The sequence below is a fragment of the Typopeltis vanoorti genome, chromosome 18, assembly GCF_054136105.1.
Source record: "Typopeltis vanoorti isolate ZY-2024b chromosome 18, IOZ_Tvanoo_1.0, whole genome shotgun sequence".
NCBI lineage: Eukaryota > Metazoa > Arthropoda > Arachnida > Uropygi > Thelyphonidae > Typopeltis > Typopeltis vanoorti.
Genome location: NC_143566.1, coordinates 53,650,633 through 53,666,631, shown reverse-complemented (window position 1 = coordinate 53,666,631; position 15,999 = coordinate 53,650,633). Strand labels below are relative to the sequence as shown.

The following is a 15,999-nucleotide window of genomic DNA, read 5'->3' as shown; positions in this document are numbered from 1 at the left end:
TCAGGATTGGCTGTCCGATAGGTATCAGAGAGTTGTGTATGGTGGGGCAGTTTCAAGGAGGCAGAGGGTTACAAGTGGGGGTCCCACAGGTCTCGGTATTGGGACCTATATTGTTTAACCTTTATATCAATGACATTGTCAGTGGATTAAAGGGGGATGTTCAGTTATTTGCAGATGATGAGAACCTGGGAAGGTTTATTAGTAATAATGCAGATGTGGTAGCCCTACAAGAGGATTTGAATAAGCTAGACAGATGGGCAAATGAATGGGGATGTCGGTTTAATGCAGCAAAATGTAAGGTCTTGAGGTTTGGGGCACATCGATGGGATACTGCATACTCTATTGGAGGAGCTATACTAGAGGAAATAGGGATGACAAGCAAATGATTGATAGAAACCTGAAATTTAGGGGACATATTACAAAGGTGGTGAAGGACTCTGATCAGACTACACTTAGACTATTGTTCTCAGATTTGGTCCCTAGGATTTGAAGGGAATAAATTAACTGTGGAAAGGGTACAAAGGCAGATACCAAAGATGGTTTCAGGACTGTACAAGGTTAGTTATGAGGATTGGCTGAGGGAATGTAGACTGCAGAGTTTGGTGAATAGAAGAAGGAGAGGTGATATGATTAAAACTTTTAACCTGTTGAGAGGTGGTTGACACTGGGGAGTTCTTTTGCTTGGTTGAACAGCGGGAAGGAGTGATGACAAGGGGCCATCCCTGGAAGTTATGAAAGGAAACTGTGAGCAAGAGGGTGAGGAGTGGTTTCTTTGCTTGAGGGTGGTTGAACCATGGAATGCATTGTCTGATAGAGTGGTGAGATGAGAACGGTCAATGAGTTTAAGGAGAGATGTGATAGACTTTGTGTTTCCTAGGAGGGACCTCCCACGATTAGTCTTTTGACTCCATGGAGGCCATAATAATAATAATAATAACGTATGGCAATACATTCCAATCAGTCACCATCCTACAAGCAAAAAATCTAGTCATAACACCCTTGCCAACCACACTCTTCAACAATTTCCACAGGTGACCCCTTGTTCTCCCTGTTCCTGCCATGTCCCGAAAAAATTTTCAACGTCAATCTCATAAAACTCCTCTAATAACTTATATGCTTCTATCATGTCTCCTCTTTTTGCCTGTCATCTAGTTTTTGAAGCTTACATACCATCAATGTATTGTAATACGGAGCATTCCATAGAACAGCCACAATCTTTTTCACTCAGCTCTTGAACCTCTCTACCACTTCTTCATCCCCATAGAATCTTGGTTTCCAGATTTGTGCATAGTACTGCAGATGTAGCCTTATTAATGCTTTATATACAGGAACAGTAACCATCTATCCCTGTTTGTTAGCATGTTCTTTGACAGCCATGTAATCTAATGTGCTGTTTTTGACTACCTTTACATTATACCTTCTAAACTTCAACTCATTGGGGTGGGGGGGGTCTTCAAAAGGAAAGAGATGTTGGAAAACTTCCAGAGGTGATTGACTAAGGTAGTTTCTGATCTTTGGAATGGTTAATATGAAGAAAGGTTAGAAGATGCAATTTACAGTCAAGTGGATAGGAGTAAGAGGAATGATATGATAGAGATGTACAAGTTAGTAATGGTTGTTATAAGATTAATGTTGAAGAGGTTTTTATAAAATATTGGCAGATCAGGGAAGAATAAGAGGTCATCCCTAGAATCTGTATAAGGATGGTGTAAAAAACAAGGGAGTGAGAAGTAGGGTTTCTGCATGGAGAGTTGTGAATGAGTGGAATGCATTGGTTGAGAATGTGGTGTCTGCAGTGAATTTGAATATGTTTAAGGCAAGGTATAATGAGTATATGTATGACAAAAGGACCTCCTAGATGAGTCTTTTATTCCATGGGTCTTAGGATAATAATAATGATATTGCAGAAACTCAATGAAAATACAGATGTGGGATTAGATGGGATATCAGCTTGCATTTTACAAAAAGTGCAAGGGAACTGGTGATGACTTTGACCAGACTGTTTAATTTAAGTCTCAGATCTTTCAAAGACTCAAGAGAGTGGAAGGAGAGCCAAATGATTCCTTTGCATAAAGGAGGATCCAAGTCTGTAGTAGAAATTATAGACCAATCAGTATCTCAAAAAGAGAATTCAGGAATCGGTGGATGAGAATATGATACTGTATGAGGGGCAGCATGGCATTGTGAAGGATCGATCATACCTTAATAATCTAATAATTTTTTATAATAGATTGACAGCTGAGTTGGATAAAAGGAATGGCTACTAGATTTTGTAAAGGCATTTGACAGGATACCACATAGAATTTTGATCTGTTACACATACTGGAACAAATGAATGGATGTGAAATTGATGATAGGAATACAAGTATGGCTGATGGACAGATACCAAAAAGTAATATATGGAAGAGCAGAATCCAGGAGAAATCAGATGACTTGTGGACCACTGCTGTTTAATTTGTACATAAATGATGTAGGAAATAATTTGAAGAGAGATATTTAGTTGTTTGTTGATGATGTGAAGTTCAGTAAGGTAATAGTTAATCAGGATTGTGTAGAGAGCTTGTGGCATGATTTAAATAAGCTGATAGTATGGGCAAAATATAATGGATGTCAATTTAATGTGGAAAAGTGTAAAGATGTGCATTTTGGGATAAAATGATTACAAGCTGTGTACCACATTGTACTCCAGGAAATTGACGAAGCCAGAAATTTGTGGGTAGTAGTAAATAGAGAATTGAGGTTTAGAGGGCATATTGCTAAGGTGGCCAGGATAGCTCACAGGATTACTTAGTTATTGAAAAACACATTAACAGGCTCAGATAAGGGAGTCTTCATTCCTCTTTGTAAAGCTTTGATAAGGCCATATCTTAATTACTCTGCTGAGGTCTGGCCACTTGCATTTCTTGGAGATGAGGCTATGATGTGTGTTAGGACTCCATGGAGATGCCCGCATAGTAATAATAATAATATTACTATGAGATCAGCTACATGCAGACTGCAGAGATTGGTGGATAGAAGACAAAGGGGGGGGGGGGGTATGATCAAAACATTTAAGATATTGAAGGGTGTTATCTTGTTAACACTGAGGAGATTTTACATGTAGTAGGATGCACAGAAAGAGCAAGGAGAGAACAAGGGGGCCATCTCTGGAAGTTGTAAAAGGGGGTAGTGAGTGATAGTGTAAGATGTTTTTTTCATGGAGATTGGTAGGAACATGGAATGCATTACCTGAGAGGGTGGTACGATAGACTTAGTGTTGGCTAGTACTGACCTCCCATGATGAGTTTTGTGACTGCATGGAAGTTGGAAAAAAATAAGAATAATAATGACTCCCTGTCCAAAATCATCCCTGAATCTCTGGCTTCATCAATTTACCTGCAGTTCAGTTCCATCAGTTCCTACAGTGATCACCTTACACTTGGTCACATTAAGCTGGCAGCCATTTAACTTTGCCCATACTTCTAATCTATTTATGTCTCATGACATAATAGAGCATGTGGTAGTGGAAGATAATAAGTGTTGTCCTAGTATGAAAATGCAAGTGGAGGAGAAGAGCATTGATGATGTATGAGATGATAGGGAGAATGTGTAGGGGAAGAGAGAGATCTGTAGTAAATAAATTCTTATAGAACATTTGAAGATAGTAGGAAGCTGTATGGAAGAGATGAACTGCATTTATTATTTCTCAAAATAATGCACCTTTTGCTTCATATCATCATCAAGTCTGTTCATTGTTTAGATTATATTTGGTCATTCAAACATATAATTAAAATGAAATATATATATTGATCTTTAATTGACCATGATTTATAAACATCTAATACCAACAAGTTTCGCCAACGGGGGCTGTCCGGCTTCTTCAGGGCTTATAACGGTAAGAGAAAAAAAAAAAACTCAAAATGGCTAGTACAGAGAAAATGGAGTAACACTATCATATAAATGAAACATTAAAACAGAAAGTGTAATATCACATGCATGGAGCATGTTGTGTTAGTCACTGTTATGAGAGCATGTTCTGTAGGTTTGAGCAAAATTAAATTCTGACAGACTGAGTGATCTTATTAAGGTTTTCCATATGTCAGCTGTTATTATTCCCTGGTTTCTGTTAAGATTTTCTCCAGAAAAGAAGACTACAACGGCTTCCTTGAAATTTCTACAACGGAAATCTTCTTCTAGGTAAGGCATGGAGCTGCTATCCCAATCAATGGTATGGTTAGTAATCGCAAAATGATGGGCTAGACCTGAGTTGTCTGTTTGGGTGTTGTTAACATCTCCTATGCATTCTTTTTTTCTTCGGATTTCGAGGCTTCTCGACGTCTGTCCTATATAGTTTAGACCACAAGCACATGAGATGTTGTACATCCCAGCGTTTTTGAAAAAAGCATTAATGTCTTTTGGCAATCTTAAAACGTGATGGACAGTCTTGACCGGTTTGAACGCAACTCTGATGTTGAAGGGTTTAAAAAGTTTTGCGATCTTTTTGGACACTGTACCTGCATAAGGAATAACTGTGGATGAACTGCATTGAGTGATGGTAGGTTGTTGTTGTTGTGGGGGATTTCTATGAAGAATCTTGTTGAGTAAATTAATTGGATAGCCATTTTTAATTAATGTCTCTGATATATGAGTAATTTCATTATAGAGTTCTTTTTCTTCTGAGATGATGTTCGTGACTCTATTTATGGTGAGTTGATTTGAAATGAAGGTAGCATCCAGTGTGTGTTGGTTTGCGGTAGACTGTTAGTTTGATATGTCCATCTGTTAGTTTCTTGATTATGATAAAGATAACCAACTCCAAAAATGGTAGTTGGTTATCTTTTTCAAGTTCCAAAGTGAATTGCATATTTTGATGAAAAGAATTAATTTTGGTTAAAAAGTCCAAAAAGAACTGTTTTTGTGTCCCTCCAAATTATGAAGACATTGTCTACATACCTCCACTCACACTAAAGGTTTTGGGTCTAATTTTGAGAAGATGTCTGTTTCTAGCTTTTCCATGAAAAGATCTGCACAGGGCAGCGAAAGGGGCTGCCCATAGTTAAGCCATTTAGTTGCTCATATATCATTTCATTCTATTTAAAATAATTAGATTTAAGGCAGTGATGAAAAAGGTGAGCCATATCTTTAGGGAAGAGATTGCATAGGATACTGATAACTTCTTCTACTGGAATGTTGGTTAATAACGATACCATGTCCAAGCTAGCGAGAATGTCAGTCTTTAAGATCAAGATGATTTTCGATTTTTCAATAAAGTGCTTTGAATTCTTAATGTAAGTGTCCGATTTTTTGATATGTCCTTTTAGGAGGTTGGAGAGGTATTTGGACAATCAATATATGGGAGCATTTCTTCCATCAGTGATCGGGCGTAGCGGAACTCCACTTTTGTGGACTTTCAGGGCTCCATACAATCGTGGCATCAATGGGTGTAGTGACTTCAGATTCCGCTGCAAGTCTGTGGACCAACTAGTCATGTTCCGTAATAAATTATTAGTGTTCTTGTGGTTTTTTCGTGTTGGGTCCGACTCTAACATGTGATACATTGATGAATCTGATAGTAATTCTGCAGTCTTGGCTATGTAGTCCTTAGTGTTTAAAATGACTTTGACATTACCTTTGTCTGCTTTTAAGATAGTTTTTTTTTTATCCTCTTTTCAAATTTGAGAGAGCTCTTTTTTTCTTGGGGTGTTATGTTTAGGTTAGGTGGCTTTGAAGTTGAAAGGATAATAGCACTTTTTAATCTCAGATCATTTGCCATTGTTTCTGGAAAGGATGAGAGTGCTTCCTCTATGTTAATGATGATGTCGACCTTAGGGACATGATCTGGGGCAATGGCGAAATTGAATCCTTTCTTGTGTCAATAAATGGTCCAAAAGATTAAAAATCACTTTCTCATCAGGGAGGCTTGGTCCAGAGATGTAATGCTTTTCATATAGTGTGTTGAATTTTTTGATTTGAGTTTTTTTTTTACTAATTAGAAAAGCTTTGTTGAAACTGTTGTAAATCATCTCATCTAGAAGTGTCCATAAGTTGCTCTCTATGTTATTAGAAATAACTTCAAAAATTCGGAAGCACGAAAGGTCTATTCTGTGTTTTATTAAGTTGAAATCTGATGTGTTGTATTCTTTCATGTAATAGGGCCAGGGATGCCTTAGTATATATTTGTTTCGCTCTCCTTGAGTGGAATTTTCTTTAAATGTTAAAAACTTGGGAATAATGTTACAGTTTCTGCATCTTTTTAAGAAAGTTAGATGATTTAGAAGCCTAGCTTTTTTACATTTGAGTTTCTCAAAATAATGTACCTTTTGCTTCATATCATCATCGAGTCTGTTCATTGTTTAGATTATATTTGGTCATTCAAACATATAATTAAAATGAAATGTATATTGATCTTTAATTGACCATGATTTATAAACATCTAATACCAACAAGTTTTGCTGACGGGGCTGTCCGGCTTCTTCAGGGATTATAATGGTAAGAGAAAAAAAACTCAAAGTGGCTAGTACAGAGCACTATCTTATAAATCATGGTCAATTAAAGATCAATATATATTTCATTTTAATTATATGTTTGAATGATCAAATATAATGCATTTATTATTATCATTCAGAATCTCATAGAGTCAAAAAAGACTAATTTTGTGAGGCCCATCTTAAACAACACAGTCTATCATACCCTTAAACTCATTCATTGTTCGTGATCTCGCTACCTTTTTTTTAGGCGATGCATTCCATAGTCCAACCACCCTCCATGCGAAACAAACATTCCTCACACTCTTTCTCACCACTGATATTCTTAATTTCCAGGTATGGCCCCTTATCCTGGTCCCTTACACCAGATATACCATACAAAAGAACTCTCCATTGTCAATCCTGTAACTAACACTCAGCAGTTTAGATTACTCAATCATATCACCTCTCCTTCTTTCAACCAAACTCTTTAATCCTCATGTTCTCATTATATCCTCATAGTTAAAATTGCACAGTCCTGATATATATATATATATATATATATATATATTTTTTTTTTTTTTGTTGTTGTTGTTGTTGTTGTTATTTGCATTTGCATCCTCTCCCAGATTACTTTATCTCCTTCAAATCCTGGTGTTTAATCTATACATGGTGTGATTGGTGCTTTATACAATAGAACCACAACTCTTCTCTTTTATGGTCAGAGTCCTCAGTATTGTAGCAGTCCTCTGGGTTACTTTTCACCACCTTTGTGTTATGTCCATTAAACTTCAAGTTTCTATCAGTCATTACTTCAAGGTTCCTTGCCTCCTCCATTTCCTCTAGTACAGTTCAACAAAGAGAGTGTACAGCTTCCCATTGATGGATCCCAAGATTCAAGCCTTACATTTAGTTGCATTAAACTGGCACTTCATTAATTTGCCCATCTGTCCAGCTTATCTAAATCCTCCTGAAGGGATACCATGTTGGCATTATTATTAATAATCCTTCCCAGCTTTACACGATCAGCAAACAACTGAATATCTGCTGCAAACCATTGACACTGTCATTGATATAATGTTAAATAATAAGGGTCATAATACTAAGCTGTGAGGAACATCATATATAATCCTCTGTTTCCGTGATAATGTTCCCTCATACACAACTCTGATATCTATCAGATGTAAATATCTAAACAGCATTTCACTCAGGGTATACAACTGACCATTGCTGATAATAAATATTTGTTCACTAATTCCCATGCACTGATGATATCTCTCCTTTCTAGTTATTCCACCCATGGAACTGCCCCAAGCTGATTTCTAATTCTCTCTCGCTCTATTTGCACTGCCTTCCTGTCATCTCTCCATCCTTACCTCCTGCCTCTCCTCTGACTCTGTTTGCTCTCCTACTTGCTTTCCTGTCATCTCTCTCCACCCATATCTCGACGCTTACTCATACTCCAACTTATATAACTTCCTGCAATCTCTCCATCTCTAGCACCTGTAGTATCATGCTTTCCTCTTAATCCTTCTCGTCTCCTGGTTCTTCTACCTTCTCTCTTCCCTTCTGTCATTCTTACAACTCTCTCTCTTACTTCGACCTCTTGTTTTTTCCACATTAGTCTGCCTTTCCTGTCTCCTAATCTTTTCTTTCACACTTCTGAACTCATTTATCATACAACCCACTTCCTCTCTCTCTCTCTCTCTCTTTGTATTTCTGTCTGTCTTTCCAAGCAGCCTGCTGTTGCTTGGCATGCACAAACCATCCTCTAAATCTACTATATTCCTTTCCACATGATGGTAATCTTCCTCAATGTGTTCATGCCACTCATTACTCTTTGCCAAAAGTCACTCATTTCCAACACATTGCTAATGTGCCCATTTAAGCAACAGTGATATTGATCTCACCAAGCTCTTCCCATTCCTACATTTTATGCAGACATCTAATCCTGGTCTCTCCAGCCATATTTCCAACTTCCAGAATGGCAACATACCTGAAAAAATGCCTCAAACATTTTTTCTCTCACCTCACCTCTTTGCATCCTTACAACATAACCACTCGGCCAGCTAGGCTGGCTGAGTGGTTAGCGTATCTACTCTCAAGCAAAAAGGCTGCGGGTTCGAATCCTGCCTTGGGCAGGGATGTTTGTGATTGTCTGTGGAAATACTAGTGATGGTGGTTGGCGGTAGATGGTGTTGGTGTAGTTGCAGTCAGTTGGTGGATTGAGTGGCGGAGACAGAGTTATAGAGTAGATGCCCTCCCTTAATGAGTCTTTGGACTCCCTGGAGGTGTCAAATAATAAAAATAATAATAATATAACTGACATCCTTTATCTTAGCTCCAGGAAAATACGATTTCATTACCCTCTCCTCATGGACTCCTCATATCAATGAATCACCATACAAAATCTGATCCTCATTTTCATGATCTTTCATGCTGCATTTTCTCTCCCCTTTCTATTACTTCTGTGTCATACCATCTGTCCATTGTTTCTCCAACAACTTAATGTTACATTTTGTTCTGTGAAGAACTCCATACAAGTGAACAATCTTTTCCATTACCTTCTTGTTATTCTCTTCATTTTTCACTGCTTCATTTGTAGTCACTCATATTGCTTACAACACTAACTACTCCAGTTACATTATCTCGTATTTCGTCTTTCACTTCACCACTATCACTTTTCTTCTTCATGGCATTTGCTCATGAAACACTTTCAACAACCACATACTCCAGTTTCATTATCCTTTGAAGAATCTCTCATTCTGCAAAGTCCATACATTTAGCCGGCCTGGTTGGCCGAGTGGTTAGCGTATCTGCTCTCCAACCAAAAGGCTGCGGGTTCGAATCCCACCGTGGGCATGGATGTTTGTGATTGTCTGTGAAAGTACTAGTGCTGGTAGTCAGTGGTAGATGGCATTGGTGGTTGTAGCATGCCCTCCCTCGATGAGTCTTTGGACTCCCTGGAGGTGTGAGGTAATAATAATAATAATAATTTCACACATGCTGCAGTAAACTTAATCATGTACATTAAAATCACCTACCATTGTTTTGCACATCTGTGCTATGTTGAACAATACAGTGCACACATGAAAACAAATATTAAACTTTTAAAAATCAGAAAATTAAATGCACTACGCTTACATTTAATCACACAAATATCATTAATATAATGATGCAAAAAGAATGACTTAATTGATGCTAAAGATATCCAAAAAGAACTTATCTTTCGGTACCTGTATTCAACTTGCACTACCTCTTGTGGGAAATTCCTATGTCTACTACTTAATGTCCACTGTCATCTTGTAAATTAGTTTGAATGTTTTTAAGAAGCTGACTAAAAATTATTATAGAAAATTATAATAAATATATAATATTATAAAAAAAATTAGAATTTTTTTTTTGTATTTTTCAATAAAACTCATATTATTACTATTATCATTATTATCTGAGACCTCCAAGGAGGCAAGGACTCATCGAGGGAGGCAATAAATTACCCAACCCAGCTATCATACCGTCCCTTAAATTCATTTACACTAGACGCACTCACTACCTATAAGGGCAAATTATTCCACTCACTCACTGCTCTCTGAGAGAAAAATCTAGCTCTTAATCCTTTCTTGACTGAGAACAACCTTAACTTCCATGGATGCCCCCCATGTTCTCTCCCTGCCTTCCATATAATAAAATATTTCATCATTTGAAATGCTATAATACCCATTCAAAAGTTTATAGACCTATCATATCATCCCCCTTTCTCCTGTTAACCAGAGTCTGTAATCCACATACTCGCGATCTGTCCTCATAATATAAATCCCATAATCTGGATATAATCTTTGTAACTCTTCTTTGCACCCTTTCCACAGCTTCTTTATCCCCTTGAAACCTGGGAGACCAAATCTGCACACAGTAATCCAAGTATGGTCTTATCAAATCCTTATAAAGAGGCAAAATTACCTCCTTATCCTTACATGTCACGGTTCGCTTCAACATAACAATTATCCTCTGAGTTGTATTTGCAACATTTGCTATATGACCTTTGAACTTTAAATTCTTCTCCAACAATACACCAAGATCCCTTGTCTCTTCAGTTTCTTGTAGCATAACCCCGTTAATATAATATGCCGCTGGAACTCTAATCACGCCAAAGTGCATAACTTTGGTGTGATTAGACTAACATTAAACTGACAGTCATTTTTGTTTGCCCAGATTTCCAGTCTATTCAAATAATTTTGTAATTGCTGAATATCAGTAGCCTCCCTGATTGCTCTGCCTATCTTTGCATTATCAGCAAACAATTGCAAATCTGATGATAGACCCTGCTTCATGTCATTAATGTATAGATTGAACAATAATGGCTCAAGGACTGAACTCTGAGGTACACCACTGGTTACCTTAAATCTGGCAGATTCACACCCACTCTACCACTTTTTGATATCTGTCTGTCAACCATCCCCTGATCCATGTCAATAGATTATGTTGCAATCCCATATTCTCCAGTTTACACAACAGCCTATCATGTGGTATCCTATCAAATGCCTTGGAAAAATCTAACTTTAACAGCATTTTATGTGAATTTAATTAATATTTCTATAATACAGTATTAATTTGAGAACTTTAAAAAATTGTTGTTACATTGATAATAGCATGTTAATAATATAGCTTTTTTCTTTTTTTTTGTAATTTATGATGATTTATAGACAAACCAAGGATAGATGTAGGCAAAGTGAAAGACATCATTGTTAAAGCAGGTCAGGAGTTTAATATTACAGTTCCTTTTACAGCATTTCCTAAACCTAATGCTATATGGTCTAAAAATGATCTTGATTTGGCTGATGATGTCTCTAGATATTTCCGTAAGGTTGGTGCAACTTTTTCTTCGTTTTCACTGTAATATAATTTCATGTGATTTATATACAGTTTGATTGAAGATTATATGAGCTTTTAGTTTTCAAGCCCATTCCCACTGATAATTATCAGTGGGAATGGGCTTGGTTAATATAATCTAATAATATCAATATATTAATAGTTCTCCTATTAATTAAAAGGCTCACTCTCATGTTTAAAACTCATGGCAGTACTAGATCTTCCTTAGAGTCTTCAACAACTGAAAGAAAAATAGAAGCGAACCAGATTGAATGCACCTTGAATGTTCTGTTATTAATCAGGTTGAAATTTAAAAAATATAAACATTATCATTTTGTCTTGTTGTTTCTGTTGTTGTTATTATTATTATTATTATTACTATTATTATTGTTGACAAGTGTTTGTACTCTTATTAAAAGCTTGTCTTTTTTAGTATTATATGTTATTTAAAATACAACAGTTGCCTGCCACTGGAAAAAAAGTAAGTGCATGTCTTTTGACAATATATCTGCAACTTACTAGTACTCAGCATTAAGAGAAATAGCTGTTTCTGAATTGCATATAAGAAGAGTAAGCTAGTAAAAGTACCAACCACATTGCTTCAACTTCAACAGGAACCCCCTGCTGTCTGCTGAAGAGAAAAAAGTCAGCATGAAAACCAAGGTCATTCCCAATGTATGCTACGGTACGTCCAGCAAAAGGTGAGGTGAACTGTTATGTTGAAAGGGACAGGCCATATTACTCAGATTGTCAACAAAACTACCACTAATAGTGCTCTGGAATATTGAAACCACCTGGAAGGCAAATGATTAATGAAATGCAGAGCATGGCGCTGTCCACAGTGTTGAAAAGCAAAAAACAATCACCAAGCAAAAGCAGTGAAATGCAGTGAGATAAGTCTCTATCTGATAATTTACAGTCATTCAAATGCAGAGTGAAAGACATGCTTAATTCTGGCTTATAAAAAATATTCTAAAAATTTAAGGATGTTACCTACAATACTATAATATTAGTGTAGAAGACGTGTGAAACAGTGACCAACATAAAATCAAATCTATTGGCATTGGAAGTACAGTAAACCTTAAGCATGAGAATGAAGAACTACAACAAAGATATAAACACTCTCAAGTCTTAAATGGAACATGTACAAGTGTGGTCTGAAAAGTTCTTGGCCTAACAATGAAAAAACTAATTTATAATTTCAAAATTATTTTTATTTTTCAACATAATCTCCCTTTTAAGACTAATACATTTATTCCAGTGATGGTCCAGCGCCATTATCCCATCCCTGTAGTAGTTCACAGTAAGATCTGCAAAATATCCTGCAATCACCTCTTGATTCGAAGAAAAATGCTGACCAGTGAGGAAGAGTTTTAGTTTTGGGAAGAGATAGAAGTCAGAGGGAGCCAAATCTGGGGAATAGGGTCGATGTTCCAACAATTCTTGTGCAGATCCCTTAATTTTCCCATTGCCAAAACACCTTTGTGGGCAGGTGCATTGTCCTGATGAAAGATGATTTTTTTCTTCTGCAAACTGGGTCTTTTCGTCTAGTCTGGTTAAAAGATCGGAATAATATTCCCCGGTTATTGTTTTACCCTTTTCAAGATAATTAATAAACAAAATGCCTTTAGCATCCCAAAACACCAATGCCATGACCTTTCCTGCTGATGGAACCAACTTTGTTTTCTTTGGCACTGAACAACCGGCTTCTGTCCACTGTTTTGACTGCTGTTTGGATTCTGGTGGGTAATAGTGAATCCAAGTCTCATCCATAGTAATAAATTGATGCACAAAATCAGTTTTATTCTTGTTAAAATGCTCCAGGCACTGTTCAGAGATTTTCATGCGAGTGCGTTTTTGATCTGTTGTGACCAATCACAGCACCCATCTTGCGCAAAGCTTTTTCATATGCAGTTCTTCATGCAAAATATATCCTTCATGTTCTTTTGAAATACCTATAGTGTCCGCAATTTCACGCACTTTGACTCGCCAGTCATCCAATACCATATCGTGCATTTGATCAATGATTTCTGGTGTTGTTACACTTTACGGATGTCCTTCATGTGGATCATCTTCAAGGCTGGTACGGCCATCTTTAAACTCGGTAGCTCATTTCTTAATTGTCAAAAATGAAGGAGAAGAGTTCTCATAAACTTTTATGAACTTTGATTGAATTTCTTTTGCCATTAAACCTTCTTTTACAATGAATTTTATAACCAAACTATACTCGATTTTATCCATTTCAAGGGACACATACAACACTTTTGCTTCAGACAGCTGTATAAAACAAACTACTTGACAGAATTTCTTGCAGTTTCACATTGATGCTTATGAAAGATGTACCAACTTAGAAAAAAAAAATCTCTTGCGAATAGTGTTTCCATCTATGGTCGAGGCTGAGAACTTTTCAGACCATCCTCGTTTTTGTAGAGAGAATTGATAAAAGAACTGCAAATTAGCAGTTCCTTTCTCTGAGTAAGGACAGAAGAATTAAACTTCCTAATACAGTTGATGAGCATAATTAGTTTACTAGTCACAACTACAGACAGTACCTCCATTTATTGAGGACCACCACCAATGATTGATGTATGCTTTATCCACAGAAGCATGAAAGATTGCATCCTAACAAGCAGCAAGAAAGTAAAGCATATTTAATCCACATTAACAAGTAACTAACCTACAAACCCCAATCTATATAACAGAACACTGGACCCCATAATTCAAAAACTTATTATATCAAGCAAGGATCTCTGTATTTAAGTAGATAGCTAATATGGATGCAAATATTGAATGTGCTATCCTATACACTAATGTAAGAAGCATACATTAACAAAACTGCTTGATCCTGACAAATGTTGATCTTGTAATCTTGAGTGAAGTCTCTAGTGATACTGAAGCATCTCTTTATGATATTAACAATTTACTAGTCTAGTATCCTATGTAGGTGACGTTATGGTGTTTTTCAATGAAAAGCATGGTTTGACCAAAGCTTTAATCATTCCTGTCTTCTGACGTACTTCTACTCATTCTGGGCTCAAATCTTCAGTTAGTAAAACCCCCTCCCATTCTGCTTTCATTGTTTTCTCTCTCTCTCTCTCTCTAGAAATTCTATACCCATTGCATTCTATCCTTATAACTACATCATCCTCTGTTGACCAACTGTTATAACTTTTGGTCAAGTTAAACTAACCAATGCCATTAAACTCCTCATCCTTTTTTTGAACACTTCTAGCATTAGTAATATTATTAGATTATTATTATTATTATTATTTGACACCTCCAGGGAGTCCAAAGACTCATCGAGGGAGAGTGTGCCAACAGCATCGAACGATTGGTTTCCTTCCAACTACTAACTGCGCTCAAACTTACTTAACTGAGCCATTAGTAGCAGAGGCTCTACCAATCGACCTGCTGCAGTATCCCCTCCTTGATCTGTCAGCCTCCCTTATGCCCTGTGTTGCTTATCCTAGTAACATTAAGGACTTGTGGGAATACATTCAGCATTGTATGATTACTCTCCCACATACATGTATCAAACTTGTCTGGACTCATCCATGCCTATATCCCCACCCCTCTCCCCAGCATTCTAGTTTCCCTGACTCTGCACTTCCAAATTCTCACTGAACAATTCTTTTTCAAGGCATCTACTTCCAAATCCAATCAAATGCAAACCATTCATCTTATATAAGTTCTTTTGTCCATGAAACTCACTTCACACATTCACAAACTCTATGCCATTCCTCCTGCACAAGCGCACTTACTCACATGCAATTTTACCTGTTCATCTCAGTTCTCTTCTATCAAAACATAGCAGCAGACTCACAATTTTTACTTTCTCGTGCTTCTTACTGATTTATACCAATCCTTTCATATGATCTCGCAGACTACGTTTGTTACCTGCTAGATCATTATACTTGCCAAGATAATCGTATTTCACTTACCTTCCCTGCATTACAACATTGTTAACATCCTTAATCTTTGCCTCAGAAAATCATGATTTCATCATGCTCTTCTGAAGCACTCCTCTTATCATTATTATTATTATTCAGGCCTCCATGGATTCAAAAGACTCATCGCAGGGGTCCTTCCTAGGAAACACAAAGTCTATCATACCACTCCTTAAACTCATTGACCATTCTCACTTTCACCACTCTATCAGGCAATACATTCCATGGTTCAACCACCTCCATACAACGAAACCATTCCTCACCCTCTTGCTCACAGCTTCCTTTCGTAACTTATAGGGATGGCTCCTTGTCATTGCTCCTTCCCACTGTGCCACCAATTGATTTGCCCATCTGTCTAGCTTATTCAAATTCTCTTGCATGGCTACCACATCTGCACTATTACTAATAACCCTTCTAGCTTCACATTATTTACAAACAACTGAATATCCCCCTGCAATCCACTGACAATACCACTGATATAAAGGTTAAACAATATAGGTCCCAGTACTGAGCCCTGTGGGACTCCCCTTGTAACCTTCTGCCTCCTTGAAACTGCCCCACCATACACAACTCTCTGATACCTATCGGATAACCAATCCTGAATCCAATTGACCAACCAGACATACAAACCCATGTGCTACAACTTAAATATCAGCTTATCATGTGGCACCCCATCAAATGCCTTTGCTAAATCCAAGAAAATGGTAATATATGCCTTTCCCTCATCTACTGCTCTTGTAACT

At 37.1% G+C, this 15,999-nt stretch overlaps 1 protein-coding gene across 1 annotated transcript in view; it reads left to right on the top strand.

Moving 5' to 3' along the window:
- Positions 1-15,999, top strand: part of LOC150096673 (twitchin-like) — a 2,440,784-nt gene that overhangs the window by 1,573,507 nt on the left and 851,278 nt on the right. The window contains exon 87 of the mRNA XM_090408679.1: positions 11,144-11,304. Coding sequence (XP_090264805.1) covers positions 11,144-11,304 — 161 coding nt within the window. The remainder of the gene's footprint in view (positions 1-11,143; positions 11,305-15,999) is intronic.